The 26,774-nt window shown below is 53.4% G+C and overlaps 10 protein-coding genes across 10 annotated transcripts; 3 read left to right on the top strand and 7 right to left on the bottom strand.

Moving 5' to 3' along the window:
* Positions 1-3,612: 3,612 nt before the first annotated feature.
* On the top strand, positions 3,613-4,004 carry CC84DRAFT_1212955 (uncharacterized protein; the record flags this gene model as incomplete). Its single annotated transcript, XM_018182491.1, has 2 exons — positions 3,613-3,769; positions 3,826-4,004. 2 exons carry the CDS (start codon positions 3,613-3,615, stop codon positions 4,002-4,004), a joined length of 336 nt encoding a protein of 111 aa, XP_018039901.1.
* An 875-nt stretch (positions 4,005-4,879) lies between these two features.
* On the bottom strand, positions 4,880-6,432 carry CC84DRAFT_440316 (uracil-5-carboxylate decarboxylase). The gene is made up of 2 exons (XM_018186287.1): positions 6,404-6,432; positions 4,880-6,341 (listed from the first exon to the last, which is right to left on the bottom strand). Exon 2 carries the CDS (start codon positions 6,128-6,130, stop codon positions 5,147-5,149), a length of 984 nt encoding a protein of 327 aa, XP_018039900.1. The 5' UTR covers positions 6,131-6,341; positions 6,404-6,432; the 3' UTR covers positions 4,880-5,146.
* On the bottom strand, positions 6,409-8,818 carry CC84DRAFT_1081819 (glycoside hydrolase; the record flags this gene model as incomplete). The annotated part of the gene is made up of 2 exons (XM_018173949.1): positions 6,409-8,049; positions 8,159-8,818. The coding sequence occupies 2 exons, from the start codon at positions 8,816-8,818 to the stop codon at positions 6,409-6,411; spliced, it is 2,301 nt and encodes a 766-aa protein (XP_018039899.1).
* A 526-nt stretch (positions 8,819-9,344) lies between these two features.
* On the top strand, positions 9,345-11,514 carry CC84DRAFT_1160664 (seven-hairpin glycosidase). Its single transcript, XM_018177550.1, has one exon. The coding sequence runs from the start codon at positions 9,777-9,779 to the stop codon at positions 11,454-11,456; it is 1,680 nt and encodes a 559-aa protein (XP_018039898.1). The 5' UTR covers positions 9,345-9,776; the 3' UTR covers positions 11,457-11,514.
* A 103-nt stretch (positions 11,515-11,617) lies between these two features.
* CC84DRAFT_1183844 (Clavaminate synthase-like protein) lies at positions 11,618-12,710 on the bottom strand (the record flags this gene model as incomplete). Its single annotated transcript, XM_018180708.1, has 2 exons — positions 11,618-12,601; positions 12,657-12,710. 2 exons carry the CDS (start codon positions 12,708-12,710, stop codon positions 11,618-11,620), a joined length of 1,038 nt encoding a protein of 345 aa, XP_018039897.1.
* Positions 12,711-13,320: 610 nt separating this feature from the next.
* Positions 13,321-15,533, bottom strand: CC84DRAFT_440465 (amidase signature enzyme). Its single transcript, XM_018186288.1, has 2 exons — positions 15,299-15,533; positions 13,321-15,174 (listed from the first exon to the last, which is right to left on the bottom strand). The coding sequence occupies exon 2, from the start codon at positions 15,119-15,121 to the stop codon at positions 13,484-13,486; it is 1,638 nt and encodes a 545-aa protein (XP_018039896.1). The 5' UTR covers positions 15,122-15,174; positions 15,299-15,533; the 3' UTR covers positions 13,321-13,483.
* A 163-nt stretch (positions 15,534-15,696) lies between these two features.
* On the bottom strand, positions 15,697-18,395 carry CC84DRAFT_1137260 (small oligopeptide transporter; the record flags this gene model as incomplete). The annotated part of the gene is made up of 8 exons (XM_018176143.1): positions 15,697-15,765; positions 15,815-16,301; positions 16,359-17,276; positions 17,328-17,370; positions 17,421-17,589; positions 17,643-17,810; positions 17,858-17,981; positions 18,034-18,395. 8 exons carry the CDS (start codon positions 18,393-18,395, stop codon positions 15,697-15,699), a joined length of 2,340 nt encoding a protein of 779 aa, XP_018039895.1.
* Positions 18,396-20,182: 1,787 nt separating this feature from the next.
* On the top strand, positions 20,183-21,757 carry CC84DRAFT_1235104 (uncharacterized protein). The gene is made up of 2 exons (XM_018183840.1): positions 20,183-20,577; positions 20,642-21,757. The coding sequence occupies exons 1-2, from the start codon at positions 20,457-20,459 to the stop codon at positions 21,355-21,357; spliced, it is 837 nt and encodes a 278-aa protein (XP_018039894.1). The 5' UTR covers positions 20,183-20,456; the 3' UTR covers positions 21,358-21,757.
* Positions 21,758-24,094: 2,337 nt separating this feature from the next.
* On the bottom strand, positions 24,095-25,162 carry CC84DRAFT_1212946 (uncharacterized protein; the record flags this gene model as incomplete). Its single annotated transcript, XM_018182490.1, has 2 exons — positions 24,095-24,547; positions 24,986-25,162. The coding sequence occupies 2 exons, from the start codon at positions 25,160-25,162 to the stop codon at positions 24,095-24,097; spliced, it is 630 nt and encodes a 209-aa protein (XP_018039893.1).
* Positions 25,163-25,511: 349 nt separating this feature from the next.
* Positions 25,512-26,431, bottom strand: CC84DRAFT_1160661 (putative GNAT family acetyltransferase). The gene has a single exon (XM_018177549.1). The coding sequence runs from the start codon at positions 26,344-26,346 to the stop codon at positions 25,615-25,617; it is 732 nt and encodes a 243-aa protein (XP_018039892.1). The 5' UTR covers positions 26,347-26,431; the 3' UTR covers positions 25,512-25,614.
* Positions 26,432-26,774: the final 343 nt, after the last annotated feature.

Below are 26,774 nucleotides of genomic sequence, written 5' to 3'. Positions count from 1 at the left end.
ATCTGTCACAATTATTCTTACCGCAGATATCCAATCAGTGGTGGTCGCAGTCGGGTAGACCACAGCTTGCGAAAACCGTCTGAGAATCGTTTCAATATTGATTTTGAACTCCTACGACCGGTCAGCCGCACAGAAGTATATATTCCCAGTCGATGTTGTTCCAAGATGTACCGCCAATTTCAAAAATTCCTGAATCATCTAGTCGGTCCCTGATGTCCCATCAAGCCACCACGCCAACTTGTTAAGTGTCTTCACGATGTCTACCACCAATGTTGTCGGCAATGACTCATCCGTAGGGGACACTTCTACCGTTATCATTGGCAGTGTCTTTGCCGTTCTGGCTCTTATTACAGGACTTCCAGGGGCTATTCTCGCCGTAAAGAAGCTCCGTGGGCGTAGCTGCATTAAACATGGGACACATATCTCTATTCTATCTGTATGCCAGAGGGCTTACGAAAGTATATACTAAAAGTTTCGCAGGTGACGCTGAGGATGGGAAGTGCAGTGGAGCGAGCACTTTCGATCAGTGAGATCGCAGAGGAAAGTTTTGGAGACCTGTGAGATCAAATTGTCGAGATGGCTTTTAGGTGGGACACGGACGAGCTGAAGGTTCTGGAGAACGCAAGGCCTGTCAGGCTGGAGACCCCGGGAACGTAAGCTTCCGCTACGCTCGTCACTACCTTTTCTCATAAACATTTCATTAGAATTATTGTTAGGTACAGAGATAAGGCTAAAGGCATGCTATAAATATCCTTTAAGACAATCCGGAATTGAAATTACTCTCTGAATGCCACCACCTGTTCTTAATCCCAAGACCATTCCATGGCAATCCTCCTCTGGCGCATCCCTGGGCATAACGAATATGGCCGCCAGTAATGAATGAGTTACCTGTAGCAGGTAGTAGATTTCAAGAGTGGGCCGAACAACGACAATGCCATCCTGAGGCAGGCATGCATGTGTGTGATGCGTGCTGCGTGTGTCATGACGGGTGGGCCATGCTTCGAATGTTCAGCTTCAGTGGCGGTTAGTACATCGAGCCTGACAAACGGCTCAGCTGACGAAGACAGATAGGGTAAGCCCAGCCTAGAAGGAGTTGGTGTGCATAGCACCTCGTGGTAAGATGATGGATCGTGGATGAGGCTTTACTGGGCGCTAAATGATGGCGAGGGCTGCGCTAGTCTGTCCTTCCATGATTGACGCTAGTGCAGCTCAGTGTTGTGTCTCGCCCAATCCGAGACCGTGCTTTCGTGTATCCCGCATTAACAAGTGAGCCTCAGGCGTCGTTGCGTTCATCTGGTTCCTAGTGTTCGCGCTTGTGGTGTTACGATCACAAAGAAACACGACAGGTTTTCAGCAGGAAATGGCACGACGGAGGATGAGGCTTACAGTAAGGAACAAAGCATCAGCATAATCAGTCGGGAAGGCTAGAGACCGACGTTACGTGACAACGTCCCACCTAAGCGAAGACTTGGCGGGACAGCCGGGTCACATGATGAAGTCCCGCATATTGAGGAAGTCCCAGGGACATTGAAGACTTGGCGGGACCTCAACGAGGAATCGGAAGACAGTGAAGGATGGGACGACTGGTATTTAGTCGAGGACATTCTCTGAACGTTTCCTATTCTTCGTAGTCAACTTTCATATCTAAATTGAAGCCACTCGTATTCACACGAACCATCAGCCTTCTCTCGATATCGTTATATCGTACTAGTACCATATTGGTTATTCACCACCACCCCTTTTTGGTACAGCCAACCCTCACGCTCGAATCACTGAATACCCTCAAGGTCCGAACCTAAGATTAGGTAAGTGGAGACCCCTTGTAACATATGGCTTTGCGAGCTCCAGCTTGTTAGAGCTCATATTGAAGCAAGGTAGCTTTATATAAAGTAAACATCTCACGTCTCACTGTCTCTGTCCGCGATATACATCATGATATTCCATTCCCAATAACTCTAGTTCACCGAAAATCACAATGTCCACCACCGGGTCCGACTCTCCTACATGGAGTCCTGCGATTATCACCAGCGCCGTCCTCGCCATCCTAGCCGTTATTCTAGGCGTTCCTGGCGCCATCGTTGCCATTATCAAACTTCAACGCCGCAGACGCGCCAAACAATGTACGTTCTGGTTTACAAGCGCGAAAATAATGGTACCATAGATATTCGTGACTAAGTCTACTGGCCAGACCATATCGAGAATGGCAATGTGCACCACGATTTCCCCTGCCACACAATTCCGTCACAAAGTCTCATACGAGCGCTGCATATGCGGGAGTGTACCGTATTGTTATGTTTGGGAATGAATGGCGACTGTCATGAGCCAAGGCGGGGTCGTTCACTCACAAAATAATAGGCAACTACATCCTGATCGTCTACAGCTTATATGAACATCACCTTTCTCGACAGCGATTCGTTGGGTTTCTCTAGCATCTTTCCGTAAAGTAATAGTATAAATAAAAGTATATCAATACTGCTGTGGCTTCAGAGTCGACTCATCATACCTAGGTACCCTGTAATATGGAACCTTTTGAAAGACAACTTGCGTTGATGGGAGCACACAGCGACCTGACACCGAAACTCGGAGAAAACGGTCGGGTCTACAGATTGAGCAGCGTCAGCCCGCCGCTCAAAATTTAACTCAGCCTGCCTCAGCTTCTCCTGAGTGTCTATAAGTACGTTAGCATAAGTGAAGTAGTGTAGACCGACGCCTGGAGCTGCCGCAACCAGCGGCGCTGCCGTATCAATTGATGAGTGACACTAACATACCCAACGCTGCAGCTGTGGTAAGCAGTCCTGTTTACGTCAATATCTGTTGCGCCTGGTCTCCGGGCAGCCCGGATGAGATCAATCGCATCACTACCCGCGGCACAACGATGGCCCACTTCAAGATAAAATCTCTACCATGTGCGCCATCTTCATGCTTTTCCTCTGATGTAAAAGATTACGTTGCTCCTGGTCCCTGGGCTGTCCGGACACCAAAGCGTCATGTTGTCCACGTGAAGAGTCCACGTGGAATACAAGTAGGTACATAAGTCGATGCGTCGCTGAATCATCATGTAATCTTAGGTGCCGACTCGTATTGGAATGCTCAAGCGCGAATTGATGTCAATGCCTGAGGCCAAACGTAGCCTTGTGTGCATCGGTAAATGCTCATCGTACCGGTGAAACAGGGGGCGGCGTGTCCGCCAACAGAATCAACCATCCCTGTTTTGACGAGGCCGGATTGTCAAGGATTCCATGCACACAGCCGCGTCAGAATGCCCAGCCCACCCAACTCTAGCCATTCATATCGCAACCCTCATAAACATAGTGTGTCTTCATTGGTAGCGCTTCAGGATCTCCATGCAGGTGCCACGCTCGTATTAATGTACCGCCGATGCCGCACGTCGCTGGAGTATCAATCCCTGTATCGATTCCGTATTAGTTCAGTACAAAACGAGAGCACCGGGCTCACTTCTCTTCCACCATACAAATAGCCAGATATTTCCTGTCAGATGGAGTCCTACATTTTAAAAGGCTACAGTCAACTCTTCACTTCGGGTGTCCCTGGATCTGGTCTACATCGTCCTTACCTCTCCCGTATAGCTGCTCTCGCCTGGCCAAAGTCAAGATGTCAACAGCTGACTCGATCTCCGCTGCCAACCCCCCCACATGGAACACCGCCATTGTCACCAGTACAGTCCTAGCCATTATAGCTCTCCTACTAGGCATCCCCGGTGCCTTACTCGCAGTCATAAAACTCCGGCGTCCCAAGCGGGCGAAACGAGGTACGCCCTGATTCCATCAAGAAATCTTGACGCCAACTGACTGACACTCTGGCCAGACCACATTGAGATTGGTAACGCGAACCACGGCTTTGCTGAAGACCAAGACGTCCAGGTACCACCTCTTCGACTCAATAGAACCCATACGAGTACTGCTTATGCAGGGCTATACTGCTTCGTAGTGTCCGGGGGAGAGTGGGTACAACTCGAATACATTGGTAAAAGGACGTCCAGTTAATTTTTTTCCGCAGGAGTAGGAGCAGAGATATCAAAAGTAGGGTCGTAACAAAGGACTTTGCTGAATTCCGCAGGAGAACACTCCGACCGTAATCTTTGTATGTGGAATGGCAATGCATCACGTGACTCTATGGGGCCTGTGCCCAGGTATACCGGAGGGGAGGCTTCGTTTCTCTTGACTCTCCGTTCGCTGGTGGACACAATAAGTCAGGGTTGGGTGTGCGGTCAGCCCTACTTCGCTCGAACATACTATCATCTACTCGAATCTCCAATACTTCCTCTTTAACTACGCTCCACTTGTAGCGGTGTCGGCCACTTACCTTTGCGACGACGACCATTTTTATGGACCACACTACCGCCAATATGACGACCACGGTATCGATCAATTACGCTGCCATCAACACAACAATGGTAAGCGGCAACTCTATCACCAACAACCGCACAGACTGGACAACTTCTGACATCACTGCAACTTTTTGCGGTATCTTACCTTTCCTGACTACGACGATTGGTGTCATCCTTGCTCAACGAGCAAATCGAGGTGTGCTTCGTTTGGCAAGTCCGTCCCAGGATCCGAGGCCGCTTCGGCTAACGCGCCTGAACAGGTGATTTGGAGGACGGCAGCGGCTCGACGATAGCTACTACACCCCTTTAGCAGCATGGAATTTTTCTTACAGCGCAACATCTTGTCTCGCACTCTGGCCTGGTGAGCTGCCATCTCTGCTGTCGGTTTCGCGCCTGCTACAGGCCCATGGCCCAATGTCAACGAGCATGGGTTCTTGTTCTTTCAATCGGTCTTGCAATTGATTCCGTTTTACATGGATGTCTTGTTGAGCTGCCAAATTGATCGCATTTGACTTTTAATTTGTGCTTAGCGTCTTCGTGACTGGACTGCTGTGGGTCTCAGACGTTCGCGGCGCGGACATCCAGCCCGATGTGTAAGGTTGTGTATTTTCTCTTTCAGTAAACGGGTATATCCTACTCGTCCAACCGTAATATCCTGATTGCGTTGTTTCCCAGAACATCCTTCGCCTTTTCATCACTGTCAAACGCCTTCGCTATCGCAGTGTAGTTTGCGTTGACGCTATGCCACTCCTCGACGTCTTCCTCTAGCGGCGGGAAGAACGGGTGATCCGTACCTGCTCACGTTAGCAAACCCTTTTTCCCAACACCATTTACCAGGAGCGATCTGAACTCACCAAAGAGCAGCCTGTCCGCCCCACTCGCCGCGACCGCCGCCCCCAGGCCAACCTCCGAGTAAATCACCGCATCGAGGTAAATATTCGTCTTCAGTATATCCCATACACTCCTCCTGTTGTCCCTCGTCCCGTTGCTCTTCAAATGCCCATCATGCAGTATGCAACTCTCAATCCTGCCCGCCAAAAATGGCAGCGTCCCCCCGCTATGTGCAAGCAGCACATTCAGCTTCTGAAACCGATCCCACACCCCGCTCAACAGCATCCTGCTCACCGCGATCGTCGTCTCGAGCGGGAAGCCCAGCGCAAGTGGCAGAACGTGTCCGTACTCGTTAGCCCGCGGACCGTAGACTTCCTTGGGGAGCCCGTAGTGCGGATGCAGAAAGATCATCTGTCCCGCCTTCTCAATAGCCGCCCACACGGGGTCGAGCCGCGGGTCGTCAAGCCCGTTGCCCAGCCCGGATGTTCCCATGATAACGCCGCGCATGTACTTCAGGGTCCCCAACCTTTCCACTTCCTTGACGATGGTCTCCGCATCCGCGCTGAGCGGCAGCGTGCCAAACGCGTATAGGCGCCCCGGATACCCCGCGCATATCTTGTCGACGTCGTCGTTGATCTTGCGCGCGGCGTCACCGGCCTCATCAGCGGGGAGAAAGTCCAGCCACGGGTTTGCAAGGGAGATTACCGACTTGTCGATCTTGTGTGTGTCCATGAAGGCGATCTTCTGCGCGATGTCGTAGTATTCGGGCCCGATGGGACGGCCGCGCGAAGTCGAGGGGGTAGAGGGGTCATCTTCGCCGGGGAGGATGATGAGGCGGCTGGAGTCTGGGGCGTCTTCAAAGTTACGGACGTAGGGGACTGTTTTGCGGGTGCGGAGGAGGTCGACGTAGGAGGGCGGGTAGATGTGCGTATGGATGTCGACGATGGGCATTTTGACGGGGCCTGTAAGGACAGAGGGGCTGGGCAGGTCGGGGAGGGAGGGGAGGGGTTTGGAGGAGAGGCGCGAGGGCAGTAGGTTGTTTGGTGGTGATGTGTGGTGCTGTGGTGCGGGGAGCTGAGCTTCTGCCCCACTATGAAAGTCCACTACTCCGCCAGGGTCCTTCTAGATTGGGGATGGCCCACTGCGGAGATGCCCGCCGTCACTAGGAGAAGATATCGTGTTAGATAAGACGACAGGCTTGTGATATGCTTCATAGATGCGTACGTAATTCACCATCCACTTCGCATCAGGACCATCCCGATCAGGACAGCCAGTCCAGCGGCTGCCGTAGAAAAGCCAACAAGACGGCCAGTTCCACTGTTCGACGGCCCACCAGGTAAGGTCCCGCTTGATCCATTTCCTCCTGAGCCTCCAATGCCCGCCGCGAGCACAACGCTCTCCAACCCGCCGCTTGCACTCTGTAGCGGAGCGACCAATGCCATTTGACTCCAGCTGAAGATTGTATTTCTCCCCCCAAAGACAAACACCTCGTAACGACCCTTGAACTCATCATCGACCCAGACTCTGCTCCCGTTGACGACGTCCGTCTCGATGCGAATGTTCGCTGGGAATGTGATGGGTACAGGGTGGTGGGTGGAGCTCGTGAGATTCCACCAGATGCGCCCTGGGTGGCCAGGATCATGGCCGTCTGATTCGGACGTGGAGCGGAGGGGGTATGGGAAACCGTCCGCGGTCGAGAAAACCAAAGTTGAGGTTCCGTTCGCGCTGATGTTAGATGGCACAGTGCCGACAGAGAGCGAAGTGTCTGGCCCAAGCAGCGTGAAAGGCCCTGAAGCTGAGATGGAAAGGGTGTATGGTGGGCCATACGAGCCCTTACCCAGTGACACGTTCGATCCACTGTAGCCGCCAGAGCTCTTCCAAGAAAAAAGGGGAGTGTCATCTTCTGCTGGTTTGTATTGAGCCGATGTTGAGAACCTTCGATCAAGATTCTGGCCCGGGGCGTTTGCTGTGAGCATCTCGAGCGACGAGTCAAAGTCACTGGTGCTGACATTGGCACCCCTTGAACCTGACCAGGCCCGCGCTGCAACTAATGGGATACCGTTTCGCATAGCATAGTACCCCTCTAGCTGCGTTGTTGCGTCTGGTCCGCTGTCGCTCCAGGCCGCAAGAATGGCACCCTTATTTCCACTTGCGCCGGGCTCAAGCTGTTCCGTGGTATTCACCGGGTTGAACAAGCTCGGATCCCATTGCCAACCCTCCACATTGGCAAAGTTCAAGGTCCGAGTGTTGTTGAAAAACTGGGGGTACGGGGCTGGGAGAATGGGCATGTGGTCATTCTTCAAGCTCATATACGCCCACCAGTCCTCCGAATTGATCAGCTGGTATCCGTCATCTTGAAGCTGCACTGGGTCGGATTGGCCATACTGCCAGTGCTGTATAATGACATCTTTTGAGATTGTGTAGTTTTCCGAGGGCTCGTTGGTGCCCCAAATGCGGACACGTTTGCCGGATGTCGAATTCACAAAGTCAGACATCTCGTTAACGAAGTTGATGTAGACGTCTGCTAGCGTAGCATCGTACTCGTCAGCGCCAATGTGCACTTCTTTAGTCTGGAACCAAGGTAGAAACTCGGACCAGATGGCCTTGACCGTGGGGATCGCCTCCGGATGCGAAAGGTTCAAGAGATCCTTCTTCGTGAGAGCAAGCTCGGGCTTCCACTTGGTGATTGAGAGACAATGACCAGGAGCTTCGATCTCGGGAATGACAGTGACGCCTCTTTGCGCGCAGTGTTTCTGAAAGTCTTCGAACTCTGCTCTTGAAAGTGTTTCGTTTGGGCGCTGGACGATTCCCTGCAACTCAGGGTTCTCTGGGTAGAGCGAGAAATGTGAGAAAACCTCGTACCATGTTTCCTATTCCATCGTTAGTCAAGATCGAACAAGCAGTCTCCACCTAGCGAGTCGGGCTGATCTGCTTCCTGGTACCGCAGTATTTTTCGTTTGAATGTACCAAGATACTTACATTGTGTCCGCGATTCAGAGGATAGTTGTCGCTAGAGTGATAGTGGAACTCTGACATCTTGAAAAAGGACGCGTACGTGCAGAGATCCTTCAAGAACTCGGCTGTATACCACTTCCGCCCAGCGTCCAGCATGTACCCTCGCGTAGCATACGCTGGGGCTTCCACGACCCGTCCCGACTCCAGAGGCGCCCCATTGGCAATCAGCAACTCTTGAAGCAGCGTGCGCGTTCCCCAGAACAAGCCCCGGGAACCGGTGCCGCCAATGAAGACACTTCCATTGCTGACTTCCAGCTCATACCCTTCTTCGGTTGCTACGCCGTTCTCATACGTCAATTGGCTTGTATCGCCCTTGAATCTGCCGAGGAAGATGCCGGATCCTGGGAAAGATTCGACTTGCTGCACGGTCCAATTGGTACCGAACAACTGGGAGAGGTCCTTGCTGAACGTCTGCGCGAACTCGTATGCCGTAGGTGGGATGAGCGTCAGGCCCTCGGTGTCAGAGACATTTGCGAACGAGCGCTGCAAGTATATCGTCTTGGGAGCATCCTGCAGCGAGAAACCTCCGCTGGTCGAGCTGTTGCTCTGCGACCATTGCACGGGAGGGAGGGGCTGCAGAGCTGCGACAGCGCCTAAGAGCGCAGGGAAGCACCGCAGACGCATCTTGGTAGGTTAGCTTGGAGGCTGCCCTGCGGTGACAGGGAGCTCGCATGTTTTGTAGTCAGGTACAGGATCAGCAATCAAGGCGACAGGGTTAGGCCCAGGTGAATTGGCTGTAGCTCTTCCCCGCATCTCACGCTTGGCTCTTACGAAGGTTACATTGTCGAAGAGGAAAGCCTGAAATGCGATGGAGGAGCGCACTTGGCTCATCGGGACGGAAGTCACGTTATCGTGCGGATGTAGCGCGCGGGTTACATCGTGCCCGTATACTTGAGGGTGGGGGCGCTGGTAGGTATGGAGCGAAGCGGCGCAAGCTGCACATTGTAGACCTGGTCGCGGCGAGGACGCAAGCTTCGGGGAGCTGAAAGCCACCTTCCTGTTAAGGCCATCCGGCTTCGGGATGTACCTTTGCGAGTCGAGCGTTGGATACGAGCGATCCTCGGATGGCGCCCCGTCGCGTGCCTTTCTGCCAGGAACCACGCTACGCTCCCGTCTCAACTAGCGCCTTCTGTCAACGTCCCCACCGAACGACGACGGCCACGATGCACACCTCTGTGAGCCATCTGTTCATCGACAGCTCATGTGTATCAACCATCGGACATCATGCATGTGCAGCTACATGTCGTATGGACTCCAACACGACTGCCCACCCGCCTATCAAAGTCTAGCGTCCTGCGATCGACAAGACAAGATGCCTGTTCCTGACGACCCAAGGTGCTGGACGTTAATTTGCAATGCCTACAACTGCACACGCGCAACCTGTGAACCCAGCACAGCATGCATGGGATCTCATATCAGAAGACGCGGGGCGATAACATGAGGGGCATAAGATGTCGTGGACGCCCTCGCACACCTCGTAGACAGGAGCGCTTTTGCCCGCTTGCAAGTGCTTAGGAATAGAGACCAGTCGTTACTTTCTGTAATCTCACAGAGTGTCAAAGACGCACCAGGGAACACTGGCATGGGGCTCCTCTCTCAAGCAGTGCTCCTCTGCACGACCCTGGCAGGACTGGCTTCTACCGCGCGCATCCCCCGCGATGGCCCTTCTTACACCAATGTGACTTACCCAGGCCAGAAAGGTGACGACTACGACTACACCGGCTTCGAGCAAAACCAGACCAAGCGCGCAGATGCCGTCATCGAGATGTTTCGCTTCGCCTGGAACGGCTACTATTCCATCGCGTTTCCCAACGACGACCTCCTCCCCGTGACCTCAAACTACAGCAACAGCCGAAACGGCTGGGGCGTCACTGCCGTCGACGGTCTCGATACCGCCATCATCATGGAGCAGACCGACATCGTAAACCAGATTCTGGACTTCATACCCACCATCGACTTCACAAAGGTGGACACAGCCACGCGCCGCGGGGCGAGCCTCAGCGTCAGTCTCTTCGAGACAAACATCCGCTATGTTGGCGGCCTGCTCGCCGCATACGACCTCCTCAAAGGTCCCTTCAGCCACCTCGACGTGGACGCAGACAAGGTCGATGCCCTCCTCTCGCAGTGCGTCACCCTCGCCGACACCCTCAAGTTCGCCTTCAACACCACCTCCGGCATCCCCGTCAACAACATCTTCATCAACAACGGCACATTCGCCCCACGCTACCGCATGGCAGACGGGACCTGGTCTGCCGGCCTCGCGGAGCTCGGCTCTCTCGTCATCGAGTGGCAGCGCCTCTCCGACCTTAGCGGCAACCCGGAGTACGGCGACCTCGCGCAGAAAGCAATGTCCTATTTCCTCAAGCCCAGCACAGAGGTCTGGCCGGGCCTCACAGGCGGCAACTTCAGCGTCGAAACAGGCGAGATCCTCGACGCGTACGGCGGCTGGACCTCGGGCAACGACTCCGCCTACGAGTACCTCATCAAGATGTACGTGTACGACCCAGACACGTACGCCCTGTACGGCGAGCGCTTCGCCGCCGCCGCAGACTCCACCATCGCGCACCTCCTCTCCTCGCCCTCGACGCGGCCCGATCTCACAATGGCGGGTTCCTTCACCGGCCGCGCAGCCCAGAACTACTCCGAGGAACTCGCGTGCTTCATCGGGGGGTCGTTCATCCTGGGCTCCACCGCCATGGACAGGCCAGACTGGCTCAAGTACGGCCTCGACTTTGCAGAGTTCTGCGCCAACGGGTACCGCTACGCGCCCGTGGGCATCGGGCCCACGCTGTACTCGTGGAACCTGACGGAGCTCGCGTACCCGCAGTTCCAGAACCAGTCTGATTTTTACCAGAAAAGCGGCTGGTTCGTCGACGACAACAACGCGCTGCTGAACGGGCAGGCGCCCGAGGCCGTCGAGAGCTGGTACTACGCGTACCAGGTCACGGGCAACCAGTACTGGCGGGACGTCGCGTGGGCGTACACGCTCGCCGAGAATAAGACGGAGCGCGTGGGCAAGGGGTTCAGCGGCGTGCTGAACATTTTCAAAGAGGACGGCGGCGGGTGGGATAATATCATGCATAGTTTTACGCTCGCGGAGGTGCTCAAGTACCAGTATCTGATCCAGGCGCCTGAGGAAAGGAAGGGGATCTGGGATGTCGAGTATGCCAAGGATGGCGTTGGCAAAGGGGGAAATGTAAACTACTTTATCTACAACACCGAGGCGCATCCGGTGAGGGTTGTGGCTAAGACGCCGATATAGACGAGGGGTGGTGAGGTGGGCTGGGACTTGTCTGGTAGCGGTAGCTATACAGTTGCATCGTACATCAAGAGTACCCAGGCCATACCCTGCGCAAACAACTCAAGTGCTGAAGAAGTGAATGACGCTGCAAATGCTCAGGGTATATCATATTCCACATGCGCTCAATAAGTAGCCGTCAGCCTCTTGACCAGATACTCTCCGCTCCGGATCCCTTCGTACTTCTTCCCGCTCTCCTCATACGTCCCCGGCAATGCCTCAATCACGCGCTCGAAGTTCGGATTGCAGAAATACGCCACCGAGTACCGTGGCGGATACGTCTCTGCATCGCTGCTGTCCGCCTTTGGCGGCGGTTCCACGACGCGATGCTTCGTGCTCTTGATGGTATCGTTTGACCACCGCGCCAGCAGATCCCCCGCGTTGATGACAATGGTGCCCGGGATGGGCGTCGCATTGACGAACGTGCCCTTCGGGCTGCGCACCTGCAGGCCGCCGCGCTCGTCCTGGAACAGCAGCGTGAGAGAGCCGTAGTCGCTGTGCTCGCCGGCGCGGACCTGCAGCTGGCCGTCGGCGCGCTGGAACACTTTCTTGGAGACGCCAGGGTAGTGCAGCAGGCGCAGGGTGTTGTCGCCGCCGTCGGTGAAGCCGTCGAACCAGCTCTCGTCGATGCCCATGCCGAGTGCGATCGCGCGCATCAGCTGCATGTGCAGGTCCTTGCATGTGTCATGGAAGCCTAGCATGACTTCTTTGAAGGTTTTGGCGTCGTCATCGCCGTCGACTGGCGGCCACATGTTCGGCATGCCTTCTTCACCTTCCCGTCCGATCTCCAGCGATTCCTTCAGGTCTGGCACGGCGCGTAGCTTCTCCACCTCGCCCTTGTCCTCGTCCGGCAGCGACACTTTCTCGCGGCCGTAGCCGCTGTATCCGCGGTTCGCCTCGGGGGAGTACCATGACAGCGCGTCCTTTTGGGCTTGGGGGCGGTCGAAGAACTTGGCCGAGTTTGCAAAGACGGAGGAGATGGTGGAGGCCGGGATCGGGTGGTTGGAGAGGTAGATGAAGCCGGCGGTCTGGAAGCCGTTGAGGATGGCCTGGGCGGTTTGGTGTTTTTGGGCGGGGGTGCCGCTGAGGAAGGCGGAGAAGTCGATCAGCTGGGGGGATCAGCATTGGTGAGTAGGATGGATGTGGATAGAGGGAAGGGCATACCGGAATGACGAGGTCGTCCTGCGCGACGGCTTGAGAGACGTGGATGTCCGCCATTGCGCGTGTGTGAGATGACTGGATCGATTTCCAGTGTGCAAGTGTCGCGGCGGACGGGTATGTGAATTAAGCGACGCAGCCGCAATGGCTGGGGTCGAGATAGGCTTGTACATTCGCATGAGGCCGCCGCCGCCGTCGGCCTTCCCCGCGGTCGTTCGATGCGTCCAAGGGTCGGGCGCTGCCATGGCGCGAAAGCAGCGGGGCCAGCCGATAAGACAAAGGTGGGGTATCCCGCCAGCCATACACCTTCGGGTGCGCTTGCCTTTTGCGTGAACATGCACAACCATCTCCTCGCCTCATCGCTTCGACTTGGTGGTTCTCCATAGCCCGACTACGCTGAGATGGACCATCTGAAGTCAGACTCAACAACGCGTCAAGTAGCAAGCTGATGTCTAAACCTCAGCTCATAGCCGCACCCCACCAAGATGCTCGCAAGCACTGAAACGAACGATCCAATGTCGCATTGTTACCAAAAGCCTACTGGCTCAAGCGCATAAAGATCAAACGCATACAGCTCAAGTGGTGACAAGCTTCGACGGTGCAAGATTCAGCTGAAGAGCCAATCAGTTCCGGCCAGCTCTAGTTTGATAGCGAGATACTTGCTCAGCTTTGGAGTAGGGTGTCTCCCTTAAATCTACAACTGAATTATGTTCTCGAATGATCTGCAGATTACCGTGATTACACACCCCTTAGGCATAACATCACCATGTACTCACGGTCGTGCTATGGCCCAGCATATGTGCTAAACCCGTAACAAAGGCGTGTGACGGCATCTACAACGTCCCCAGCGGATACGCACTCGGCACATTCCCACCGTCCGGCGTAACAACAGGCACCTCGCTATACTTCGGAACTTCAACCACCTCCCTCGCCCACGTCGGCGCCCGCCTCACCTTCCCCATCTTCTCCATCGCATACCCAATGCCCAGCAACTTCTGCTCATCGAACGGCCGGCCCAAGATCTCCATGCCGATTGGGACACCAATCGGCGCCTCAGCTGTTGCGTTGCTGAAACCAATAGGCACAGTGACAACAGGCGATCCCGTCAGCGCCGCCAAAATCCCGTTTCTACCCGACTGCGAGGGCGACCCGATCTTCACAACGAGGTTCTTCTGCTCGGGGTAGATAATCGCGTCGAGAGCGTTTGCCGCAAATGTCTTCTGCAGCGCGAGGGTGAGATTGTCGATCCCAATGCGGCGCTCCAAGTACGTCGCGTTGCTCGTCGAGGATACGAGTGCCGTATTGACATACTCATATTGCGAGGGCAACACCACGAACTCGCCTTTAGAATCCTTGGAGGCTCTGAGATCATACAGCTCGTTCAGCGTCTTCGGCTGCGACCCGCCAAGCGAAGGCCGCTGCAGATACTCGTCCATGAGCTCGCGGTATTCGAAGCGCTGGACGTCGTAGGATGTCTGGATTGCAGTGGCATTATACAGCGACTCGTTGATGGGGACGAGAGTTGCACCGGCGGCGGTCAGCCGCGCCAGCCAGGCGTCCATGGCTGCGTTCACGGGCGCGACTTCTGGGTCGGAGGCGTCGGTGCGGTTGAAGAAACCGTTGAGGACGCCGAGGCGGAGGCCGGAGAGCGAAGCGGAGGAGAGTTCGGAGGTATAGTCGATGTTACGCAGCGCCGGCGGGACGAGGGCGGTCGCATTGTCGGTGCTGTCGTAGCCTGCCTTGCACATGGCGGTTAAGGCGACGGCGGCGTCTTTGATGGTGCGTGCGATGGGGCCGATGACATCGTGAGTTGTGGAGATGGGGATGATGCCTGTCCGGGTGATCAAGCCACGGGTGGGACGCATGCTGAAGAGGGAATTTGCGGACGCTGGGCTGCGAAGCGAGTTCACGGTGTCGGTTCCGGTACCGAAGACGCAAAAGGAGGATGCTACTGCTGCGCCGGTGCCTCCAGAGCTTCCTCCCGGGGTTCGTGTCGAATCGTACGGATTGATTGTCTGGCCGCCGAGAGACGAGACCGAGATTCCTTCCAGTGCCAGCTCATGCAGATTTGCTTTTCCCAAGATGATCGCGCCTTCTCTTTTCAGAGCTGCCACGCTTGGGGCGTCTTCCGTGGGTTGAGAGTCTTTCAAGGCCAGAGCTCCGCCGGTGGTAGGCATGTCGGCCGTGTCGTAATTATCCTTCAGTAGGATAGGGACGCAGAACAAAGATCCCGTAGCATTGCCTGCGGCAAGGGATTCATCCATGGAGTCTGCAATCTCCAGGGCTTTTGGGTTGAGGGTAATGATGGCATTTGTGCGGTGGTTGTATGCCTCTATGCGCGCAAGAAAAGCTGAGACGACTTCGCGACAGGTGGAGAGACCGGAGTATATGGCATGATGAACGGCGTCGATGCTTGCTTCTCGGGCGTCGAACGGTGGATTTGGCGTTAGAGAGGAATTAGCATTATCCATCTGCGCTGTAGCACTACTGCTGAGCAGCAGCCCGGCGAGTAAAGTCAATGAAGCTGAAACCATAGCTATTAGTTTTCCGTAACCCAATGTTGAGACAAACACTAGTCCGATGAATAAGAGTTACGCGGCGTAACACCGTGTACTCGAAGAGTATCGAAGATGCAGGTACCTACGCACCACTATAGGGCAGAACAATGATTCATTATACGTCCTTGACTGTCGTCATTGTTTTCGTAGCAGTCAGAATTCGATCCTCGCCCGCAACAGTCACGGCTTGGCTGGAGTAATTTCCTGCTGTTTGCACCTTATCAGCGCTTTGTTCGCCGGTGATCGGATGACGTTGCGGACGAACCCCAAACGACCCAGTTTAACGCCCGGGCTACCAATGACAGTATAGCGGAATACTCTTTGCGGAATAGCGAGAGTGTTTAGTGCGCGAAACCCTCGGTTATCGCAGCACCGGGATTATGAGGCTACCTTGGAGCCGTGTGCACACAATCTATAACGGATACGAGCTACCTATGGACCGACCGCCACCAGTTTCCATACTTCGCCATGCTGTCTCCTCGTACGACTTACCATGTCTTAGGCCCAAATGTTTCCCCGTCGGCTACAGGCTTACGGATCGCAGTGTTGAGGTAGTCCTGGGAAATAAATCAGCGATCCACAACCATTTGTCAATCATATACTTACCGTCGTCTCGAACGGCTTTTCGTTGCCCCACCACGGAATCGAATACTCCTTGAACGTGATCGCAAAGAAAATAACGATGGTGGAGATAATGAGGCCAGCGTCAAGCCCAGCCGCCGTGATGTAGTTGTACTTGTGCCACCACCCATGGAACCTGCGCATGATCCAGTAATTGAAAATCAGGCCCCAGAGCGCCCAGGACGAGAAACTTAGTGGGGTTGCCGGCGGAAGCCAGCCCATTGCCCCTAGCATGACTGGGGCATTGAGGTAGCGGAGTGGTGACTTCGGAGCTACGCGCATGAGGAAGAAGAAGATGATGGGCAACGCGGCGCCGATGAGCCAGTAGTAGTGGATTGAAGAGTAGGTAGAGCCAGGTCCGAACATGCGATCGGGGCCGATGACTCCCCAGACAATGCTGCTGGAAAAGAAGGCACGGCCGTTGGGGCAGGTAAAATTGCTCTCTTGTAAGCGAGTGCAAATGTCCGGGATGCTATAGCAGGTACACAAAGTTAGCGGCAGCATCTCGATCAAATCGTGCGACACATACTTTCCCAATGTCCAGTTCATGACTGCGATCTGCACAAAGCTCGCCCAGATCGTTGCGACGAGCTGCGCGGTGAATGCAGTCTTTGGCGGGATCTTCATGTAGTGCGCAAGTTTCAGGTCGGCCGAGAAAAGCTGTGCCTGTCCCAAGGTTATTGTACTGTAGACCTTGAAGATCATGACGCCAATTGGTTTGCCAGGAATCATATATCCAGCAAGAAAAGGCGATATGATGTTCAGCGAAAGCATGATGTTCGTGATGCCATAGATCATGCATGTTGGTATGATGAAGATAAGAGCGACGATAAGTGAGACGAAGTATGCCCACCATGGGATTTGGGAATCGTACGCGAGGATAGTTGCGAGGCCGAAGGCAACAGATACGGCAAAGAGAATGCCGTACCACCAATCGGGGCAAGGAGCGTACTTCATCATGAGCTTCATGTGAATGTCTGGCTCTTGGTTCCGTGCGGCCTTGAATCGATACCAGATCTCTTTACGGTGGAAAACAATCGCGTGAACAATAGATGCGGTCAGTGCTGCGAAGCTCAAGCCGTAGTTCAATGCCAATGTCGGCGCCAGGAACATGGGCGAGTATTCCTTGTACTTGGCCAGATCAAACGTGAAATTTGGTCCAAGGATTTTGGTGACATTGTATGCAGCTTGTGTATTGTCGAAGGTGGTTGAGGTGTTGATGGGCAGATAGTCGCCATACCAAGAGTTGGTAAAGGATATACCGAGGGTAGTAATGATAACGAAAACGACCAATCCAATAAGAGTATTGATATGCGCATGAGCTGGCGCAAGCAGGGGATCTTGTAGGTAACTTGACACATAGGTCCAATCAAAGGTGATTGGTATGAGGGACAAGCCGGTATAACCACCGAAGAGCTGGTTTACCACTACATTGTCAGGTTTGATCCTAACGTCGTGTTAGAGCAGTAGTCGCAAGAAGCTTAGAGCAGCCCAATACCAAGTGATGAACGCGAAGACCTGTAGGCCTTGCCAAATGACTCCTATGAAGTCTTAGATTTGCTGCTCGTTTGAATTCTTCGGGAAAGCTTACCGGGGAACCAATAGTACACGAACATCCCGCCCATTACATATAGAAAGTATCGCATCCGGGAAATGCGCCATCCATTTGCATCCTCTTCAACAGCTTTGGGGGCATGGAAGGCATGAAGCAATGCAGCGTTAGAGAATTGATTTGGCCAAATGATGGCCGCAGGCCAAACCTGCGTCACAAGTGAGTTTTGGGCTGAGAAAAAAAATGATGTGTTGCGCTCACCAAGAATCGGCGAAAAAGGCCTGCGAGAGCGATTCCTATCACTTGACTGCTGAGCGTGAAAAGTAGTTGAAAGCCCCATGACATGGGAAGATTGTAGAGCGGCTTTGCTAGTAGGGCCAGGAGAGCATCCGTGGAGTATGCGTAATTGATAGAAATGCCAGCCATAATCTAGACCTTTCAGGACACTGCAGAAAATAATTGCCAATTGCACTCACTGTGATGACAGCATGCTCCTTGATATTGAAAGGGCCCGTATTCAGTGTCCACTTGATACCAAAGGTGTTAAATTGTTTCGTTGGCATCACTCTAGCCCACAGAACTCCGAAGGGATATACCACTCTGTATGTACGTAAGCACGATAGTTCCTGCACCTCATTCCTTCATCACCTACAATAACACCACAATGTTTGGAAAGTTGATGGCCGGGCTTCGCATCGACAAGAACATGTTTATGCCGGATGCAACAGTAACGAAGAGCATGCCGAGTACCCATGCTCGGACCGTGTTTGCAGGCTCTCCGCCATCTGTATTTCGCACCGCAGCTCTCACCTCCTCGTAAGGGGAATCCTCAAGGAAGTCTTTCTCTACTTTTTTAATCGCTTCAGGGTCGCCATCAACAGTCGCTGCATGTAGCTCGTCAATCTTGTTCTGTTTCAGGTTTGGGTCCCATTGATGAGTCTTCTCTGTGATGTGGGCAGGTCCAGTCTCGACGGAAGTGCTGCATGTCGCCTTCTCATTTGCAAGCTCGCTCATCTTGCAGTCCGGTCAGTCTTACTATACGAGAAATCCTGCTTGGCCTAAACCAAAGCGTCGAATGTCGAAGGCTTGAGAGTCCAAACCACCAAAGCTTGACGCGCAGCAAAGGACGGCGCGAAGCTTTTGAGCACACGAGCCAGAAGATGGTCGGCTTGGCTCGGTTGCAGGCATACACGTAGGGATGCGCAAATGCAGGTAGTCAACGTGGTATCGCGGTGAGGGGACCGCTTAACCGAAACAGGTAGGCATGGCGGTTGAATTGCAACCATGAATCCGCCAATTGACCGAGTACAGCATTGGGAATGGCGATTATCTAGCCTATCTCAAACACATTTCGTGAGCACGGAGGAAGCGGAGGCAAACATGGCCTTATCTTGAGCTGGTCTAGTGAATGTAACAGTCTCGTGCGTTAAGCCTCGAAGGGGTAGATGCAGTACGTATCACGTCCAGGGTGTCTTCGCTCAGGTAGATTCCTCGCGCAAGTATCGCATGCGCGATGATAAGCGGTACGCAACCGCGGCTCTTCAGCCGAGTATACTGTACAGTGCGGCACAGTAGCGTATCGCCGAAGACAATTGCCCAGGCGACGACACATGTCTGGTAATCCGACAGAGCGTATAGAAGCTTGACTCGATGGCTGAAGTGTGTGCTGATAAAGTTATCCTTCTCGCACGAGGGCAAAGTTGCTTTACGCCATTGTGGCAAGCGTCAAAGCGCAGTGGATATCCGCAGATAAGGATATTGTAGCAGTATAGCAACGTCAATGTTGTTATCGTGATGTTGACAGAAGGTGCAAGGAGGAGGACGATGCGCGCAGCTTCGGAAGTGGGCGCTTTGGCTATCAGCATTACATAAGCCATAGCAGCCCTGCAGTGTGCCGTTTACAACAATTTAACAACGTCCAGATTCCATCATATCAATCATTATACACCGGAGAGAGACTCTCCCGAAGGCAGAAACATTTTCGGGGTCACTTCGGCGATCGCAGTCGTGCTTGAAACGATTGGTGCGACACCATCACACCCCTGGAAGCGCTATAGCGAATTCGAAGCCAACGCCAGGCATGAAAATGTTTACCTTCTGAGCGTCTCCAAACTACCGAGGCTGCAGTGTGAATCTCGTTTCGTCTATCCGATGGATTTGAACCAATAAAAATACTCAGACAGCCTGATTTGTTCGGCCACGACGGCACGTTGAAAATCCATTTAGCAAACTCTAAATGTCTCGAAACAGATCTATTTTTGCAAATCAATGCACAACAGTTCTCTCACTCTGCTCAGATCTGCATGCCGAGAAAGACTTGCCAACAAGTATTCTTACGCAAACCTATTCTTTGCTCAGAGTGTACCTGTGGAGTCTGGAGATACCATAGCTACGAAGGCCAGTGCGACGTAAGCTGGACGTCGCAGATACTACACGTAGAGTGGAGTGATTAGACTCCTATATCGCAACTACTCAGACCCATATTCGACTTAGATGAGTCCCGCTCTTGGGTAGATCGGTGCCGCTCACTCGCCTTTCTGTCTATTCTTAGCTCGCATACCTCTTGGCTGTGGACTGATACTCCAAACAAACGTTCACCACGGTCTGATCCAAGATTTTACCTAAAATCGCACGGTCCAGTCGCACATGCATCGACCATTCTCCAACGCCAAGAGATGTCATCACGTTTTGGAAACGGTAAACACCACCGTCCGATTCCTATTCTTGCTTCAATCATGTTTCGTTCCTATGTTCATGCGACTGGAGAGCTGTTTTTTGGGTACGCCTGAGGTCAGAAGCCTCGCTGAGGCAGTCTATCACATCTTGGCCAAAACGATTCTGCTTCTCGAGGCCCGGATAGCCAGGTCCGATGCCTCAACATCAAATCGCAGGTGTTGGGCAGTGTCGAGCTTTGAGGGCTCAGTAGTGGTATAAGAAGGAGCAGCAACTCGACGGCAGAAGGACATCAGCGATCAACATCTCCATTCAGCCTCTACAGTAATCTCTTCTACACACTACTTTCTATTCGTCTCCTCTTTAATTGTCTATTCAATAAATCTACTTGACCGGTTCAAGATGTACTTCACCAAGACCTCCGTTGTCCTCTCTTTCGGCCTCATGGCCAGCCAGGTTGCTGGTCACGCTGCGGTCATCAAGGCTGTTGGTGATGCAGGTGGCCAGGGTTCCGCCATCGGTGGTAAGTTCTTCTACACAGCAATCACACAAACCTTTAGAAACATCTTACTGATCAACCACCACAGTTGACCCCAACACTCCCCGTGACGGCACTGGCCGCAACCCCTTCCAGCAAGACTCCACCCGCTTCCGAGGAAACGCCGCAGATGCCTGCGGTGAGACTCTGGGTGGAGGTGACAACAACGTCGAGACTGGTACCGCTCAGGTCATGCAGCTCAACGGCGGCACCCTTCCTCAGGTCAGCGCTGGCGGTATGGTCATGATGACCCTGCACCAAGTCAACGGTGACGGTGCGGGCCCTTACACTGCTATGATCGATGCTACCGGCACTGGTACACAGTGGACGCCAATCACAGTCGCCACCAACGTCGACGGTAACGCTCGTGGCCGCAACAACGCCAACGCTAAGACCGATCTTCCTCTCAATGTCGCCATCCCGGCCAACCAGACTTGCACGGGTACTGTCGCTGGCCAGAGCAATGTCTGCATGGTCCGCGTCCAGAACCCAGCTCGTGCTGGACCTTTCGGAGGATGTATCCCCGTTCAGATGGCTGGTGCCGCAGCTGCGGCTCCTGCTGCTGCTGCTCCTGCTGCTGCTGCTCCTGCTGCTGCTGCTCCTGCTGCTGCTGCTCCCGCGGCCGCAGCCCCCGCTGCCGCAGCCCCTGTTGCCGCTGGTACTGCCGCTGGAGCTGCCGGAGCTGTGGCTCCTGTTGCTGGCACTGCTGGAACTGCCGCTGCTGCTGCTCCTGTCGCTGGTACTGCCGGAACTGGTATGTTTTAATTAATGCTCAGAGTCGAGTATCCACTAACAAATATCAAGGCACCTCTGCCGCTGCTGGAACTGTTCCCGCTGGCCAAGCCCCAGCCGCCGGTGTCAACTCCGCTGCTGGTGCCACCACGGCCGCTGGTGTCAACACTGACGCTACCACCCTCACCAAGCGCGCCCCCAAGAAGTCCAAGGACGGAGCCCTTGTCACTGACGATGCCGAGGAGGAGGAGACCAACCCTTCCGGCCGCCGCACCACCATCGGTGTCTAAGCATCTCGCACCAGCACGGCCACTACACTGAGCTTCACGGCACAGAAACAAAAAGGGATTGGAATTGGGATTGGGATCGAGATCGAGAGTAATGATGATATACATACGGCGGGATAATGTGGTAGATACAAGTTGGATACGGGATGATATAGTGGACTGGTCTGCGACCGCGCTGGGATAGATTGTGTGGCCCTGGTTTTGGCTACTGTACTGGTGTGGATAGGGATATTGATTAATAGAGCACTGATCGCTTACACCGCCTCTTCTGGTCACTTGGTGAATTCCGCACTACCTAAAAATTGGTGCCTCATTGGCGCCTGACTTCTCAGGAAGTCGTCAAGTCAAGCTTTTGGTAGGTGGTCTGGGCTTTGCAAGGGGTGGTGTGGCTGATCGAGGCGCGTTTCACACCGGTTTCATTTGGGGCGGGGGAGAGACCCATAGAGCTGAAAGAGTTTAGGATAGTGCTGTAGGGATACCTGAATTCTGAGTCGATAGTATCCTGGAGAGGGCCTATGTGGTATACCCCCATGTGACCAGGGTAGGCATACATCGACCGGATTAGACAATGCCGATCCCCGTCCGATGCGACCTCACGATCCGGCGCGTCTCAGGTATTAGCTGTCACTCTTAATCTTTTAACCTTGAAATGCCATCCACAAGCCTTCCCTCGACACCCCGAGCGCCTCTAGCTTATCCCTAGCTTCTACTGTCTTGTCGCCGTGTTCCGCCAGCTCTTCCTTCATCCTTCATGATCATCAAATCTTGACTTAAGTCCTTAGTTCCTTGACAGAGAGCTCTCCTCAATGTTGCATGTCTTGGGGCCTGTGCTTTCTCCACGTACATTGCATTCTTCTGGCGCTCGAGTCGTTGGCCCGTAGTGATGATTTCGCGGACTAGGTTGCTATGGTGGTGGTAGGCATCGAGGGAGCGCAAGATTTGCAGGTGTAGCTCGAAATCTTGGTAGGTATCGGATCGAGGTGTGTTGGCAGTGAGAATGCGTTGAGCATCGTCGTCGATGAACTGCTGTTTTGCTGTCAATATGATCTCTGGGTATTACTGATGGTATATGTATGATAGGTGGAGTGTTTACGAACTTTGAGTCGACCTAGATAGACGGAGGACATGTTTGGATAGATCGGAGTATGCCACCGGATCATGCCTTGGTGCTGCTAAGTAGCTTGCGGCAATGACGGTGAGAGTGAGTGATAGTTCAGTACACTAGAGCATCTTATAAGGCGACTAGGTGCAAAATAATACCTAGAAGCGCCCGCAGGAAGCCCACGTGGCTACCCAAATGGGTGTGAAAGCGTGGTTGTTTGCTTTAGTGACCTTGACACCCTGGGAGGGATCGAGTCACGTGTGCACGCAACTGCCCAGGTATTCTCCAAGCACCGCTGGCTCAACCGTAAGTTTACTTCTCGAAAGCTTGCGACGTGATGGCCAGCCTCTAGAGATTCAATACGAGCTTGCAAGACGGCTCAATCAGCGGTTGGCCTCCTAATAGAAGTATTGGAAACAAATGTTCAAATGTTGCCAACATACACAGGGGGTCTCGTGTATTTGCTATGGATAGTGCATATCTACAAACATTACTGTCAGCCTATGTGTCTACTCCAAATGAATGCACTGTAGTCCAACTCATAGTTCAGCACCACAGCTAAATTTCGAACATAAGACAACAACTTACACGCACACCAGTGAGAGACCCAATCGCATCACAAGCCTCACGCACCTATCCTCTTCTACATTCCCCACAAGGCCATCCTCCACCATCTCCACCGTTCTCGCTAATTCATTGTGTTCCCTGCTAAGCTCATCACTCTGTTCCCCCGCCGCTTCGATGTCCGCCTTCGGCGTTGCAAGCCATGCACCTGAGACGCCTTGCGTGGTGACAATCTTTCCAGAGACTATGATGGTCGACCTGCGGGTCTGGGTTTCTCTGAACACTGTGACGGCGAGTTATCAATCTGTAGAGCTAGAGCTCGACTTGGATGTAGGTGCACTTTGTGAAGTAGGTAATGCGCATCGTGAGGAGGGTGAAGAGGATGGTGAGATAGGATACGGTTTCGGGGTTGTAGATGACCACGGTAAGTGTGTTTGGGCTTGTGGTGTGATTAGCATGTTGTGCGTTGTAATGTTCACTCAAAAGGAAAGGTGATAAATTGATTTTAGGCGTGAGAATAGGTAAAGAAAGTGAAATGACGAAAAGATGATCGAGTGAACAAAGGATTTTGAGGCTAAACGAAGCACTGGGGCGGGATGAGTGAAAGTGAAGATACAACGTTTTTGAATTCACTTGGCTGTGCTAGTGCGTAGCCCATATCAAACCTTGGACGGCCATACAGTAGGATAAAAAAGTATCTGTCTGAATAACTCTTGTCTCAGTAGGTTTCCAAACAAAGAGTTCATGTTCCCGTCCCGCTACTGCTGCACGCAGCCTTCATGAAGTATTTTCGACCGCAGACAGGCGATTATGTCCCTCAAACTCCATCTGTCTGAGGAGCACGAGAGACCTCCCGCCTGAAACTCTCCGGATACTTCCGCTTCTTCATGTCGACGCCCTTCTCCATGAGCCAGTCTTCCGTCGCCTTGACCTTCTGGAGGTGTCTATCTATCTCCTTCTTCTGAGCCGTCTTATGCTCGAGGATGGTTTCGAGCTCAGCCTCCAGGAACATGACAAGCATGTCGTTATCTGCAAGCTTCTGGGAATCAACTTTGTCTGTTCCTAGTAGCTCGAGTTTGCTTTCCCACGCAGTCACGACCTTCTGATGGACGGCTATATCGTGTTGATTCATGGCTTCCAGCACCCGCTGCTCTCCAAGTATGAGTCGAGGTGAGATTGGAGGCTTTGCATCTTCTTCAGTATCTCTTCGCGCAGGCTTTCGCTCATGCCCGCCATCGTGAGGTCGAATGTGATGGTGACGTGACTGCTCCTATCTGATGGTCAGTATATCCCGCAGGTCAAAAAAGCCTCAATTATGCTTACTGTGGGGAGCGTCTGAAGGTTCAGCTTTCGTGAGCCAGTGGCTGAGGTGGAGTGACTTGACTGGGCTTCGTGGTGGATTTCGTCGTGTAGGAAGGTTTATATCTCTATGTTGAAGCTCACACCGCGGCATGCGTGCAAGAGCCAAGCTGAAGGAAATGAAAGATCAAAGAGCAGTTGATCATGGAGGCGTGTGCTGCAAATATTATTTGAAGGAATTTTGGATTATACCGTGATACAGTTGCGTTGTCAACGTCCTGCTTGATGCCTCTCCGTAAGATCAGGTCCAGTAGCTGATTCTGGTCCGCAGCTGCACCTCCTCTTCTCGATAGTGACCTCAGCTAGAGTCTCACTCGGACCCAAACTCAGTCTCGAGGTCAGTTCTGACGCGGATCCTTCTCTCGAGGATCCGCTCAAAAAACCAGTCCTCAACCTCACGTATCCGCTCCTGCTCGGTTTGCCCCTGATTTCGCAGGGCTTCCAGCTGCTTTTCCAATGCTTCGATATCGCCTTCCATTGTCTGTTCCGATCCTGGGTGGTTGCGGCCACTGTGTCTCTCTGCCATTGCAAACTGCTGTTCGGTAGCTGCCTCGATCGCCTCCAAGATCGATTTGTGCTCCGCGGCTAGCGTCCGCAGGAGCTCCAGCTTGAGCTTTTTTTTCGTTGTCCCCGGGTGTATTGGATTGGTGAGCCATCTGGAATACTTTGCACGGCAGTGGTTTTTCTGTCTCGCGATCAACAGTTTGCGATGGCTCGGGGCTTTAATCGTACTCACGCGAGCAAGGGAGCTCCAAAACGAAGGGCAAGTATAGGTAGTGCTGTGATACCAGACCAAGCACCGTGGGGTTGAAGGTAGTGACCTTATAAGAATTCAAGTTAAGCAGGCGCGAGGCATCTCGAAGTGAAGAAGCATCTTCCCGCTAAAATTCTAACGTGCCAACACAGAAGGTTCCTTCCTTGAGTGGGAAAAGACACGCCTAGATTAACCGCCATGCGACTAGCTGATATGTTGCATACCTACTGCTTTATGCCTGTCCTCAAGAAAACGTTCGGCGGCTTATCCCTACTTGAGAATTCTTCATCTACCTCGTACACGATGTCCTCCGTACCTTCCGGTTGAAAACCGAGCTTTTGATACGCGCCCCTTCCCATGCTGCTTGCCTCTGTCGTACACTCCAATTCGCCTCGTCTCTTGGCCTCGTCTAAGCCCCACTGAACCAACTTCTGCGCGATGCCTCTCCTTTGGAACTCTGGGTCCACGGCACACATATCCAGAACAAAGATGGCAGGCGGATCAGCACTGGCCTTCTCCTTCGCATACGCGATCCTACGCCTCCACAACGACCTGAACATCTGAGCCGCGAACCGCGCCTCAGTCGGATCCAGCGTGTGGAGTAGTTCGCTCATGTCGTCTGTGGGAATGTCACCGTAGCCATCCACGAATGAGGCCTGCTGCCATATAGCCATTCCAGCTATACGGCGCTTACTTGCATCCGCGGGATCGGGGAGAGTGGCTTTGAGGAAGACGGTGTTGGGCTTGCCATCCTTGTTTGTCTTGACGTTTTGCCACCGCTTTACCAGGTCAGCAGCACCCTTTTTCTGGCCTTCGGGAGTGTCCCACCCTGGGCTGGTGACTATCCAGACAGTGTCCTTGGCCTGGCGGCCGAAGGCTTCGGAGACGCAGTGGAAAATCTGGGTGAAGTCGTCCGCGTTGGAGACGGACTCGACGGTAATATTTGGTTCAGCCATGGTGCTCGTTGCCTACGAGTACAAAGAAGTGCGGTATGGGATTTGCTCCGCGAAATGGTTAAGAGATGATCAACTGGGGAACGTAGACGTGGAGGCTACGACTATTGTGGGCCGTGGAGGGGCACACTCTAAATGGCGTTACATAATCCTCCGCCACAACGCACAGCAACCCCGAACACATGATGAAGATGTGAAAGTGTGTGAATCGATAGGTAAACGACTATGTCCGATCAGTCTGATCTCTCCCAAGAAATACACACGTCAATCTGGGTAGTACTGGGCAGGCCTCAAGGCTTTGCCGGGGTATTCGACCGTTGTTCTCAAGGATCGGATAGCGCTTATAAAACGCAATAGCTGTGCTGATATAACTATCTCTCGGCGATGCTCATCTACCAGAGCCAGTTGAGAATGTGTTGATAGGATGCGTG

Source organism: Paraphaeosphaeria sporulosa (genome assembly GCF_001642045.1).
Source record: "Paraphaeosphaeria sporulosa strain AP3s5-JAC2a unplaced genomic scaffold CC84scaffold_2, whole genome shotgun sequence".
Taxonomy (NCBI): domain Eukaryota; kingdom Fungi; phylum Ascomycota; class Dothideomycetes; order Pleosporales; family Didymosphaeriaceae; genus Paraphaeosphaeria; species Paraphaeosphaeria sporulosa.
This window is presented reverse-complemented; position numbering and strand designations above follow the sequence as displayed.

What these genes read in the sequence shown, in the direction of transcription:
- CC84DRAFT_440316 (XM_018186287.1), bottom strand. Translation starts at nt 6,130, where the DNA reads ATGCCCATCGTCGACATCCATACGCACATCTACCCGCCCTCCTACGTC.
- CC84DRAFT_1160664 (XM_018177550.1), top strand. Translation starts at nt 9,777, where the DNA reads ATGGGGCTCCTCTCTCAAGCAGTGCTCCTCTGCACGACCCTGGCAGGA.
- CC84DRAFT_1235104 (XM_018183840.1), top strand. Translation starts at nt 20,457, where the DNA reads ATGTACTTCACCAAGACCTCCGTTGTCCTCTCTTTCGGCCTCATGGCC. An exon ending in CCAGGGTTCCGCCATCGGTG is followed by an intron (nt 20,578 to 20,641) that starts GTAAGTTCTTCT and finishes CAACCACCACAG; the next exon opens with TTGACCCCAACACTCCCCGT.
- CC84DRAFT_440465 (XM_018186288.1), bottom strand. Translation starts at nt 15,121, where the DNA reads ATGGATAATGCTAATTCCTCTCTAACGCCAAATCCACCGTTCGACGCC.
- CC84DRAFT_1160661 (XM_018177549.1), bottom strand. Translation starts at nt 26,346, where the DNA reads ATGGCTGAACCAAATATTACCGTCGAGTCCGTCTCCAACGCGGACGAC.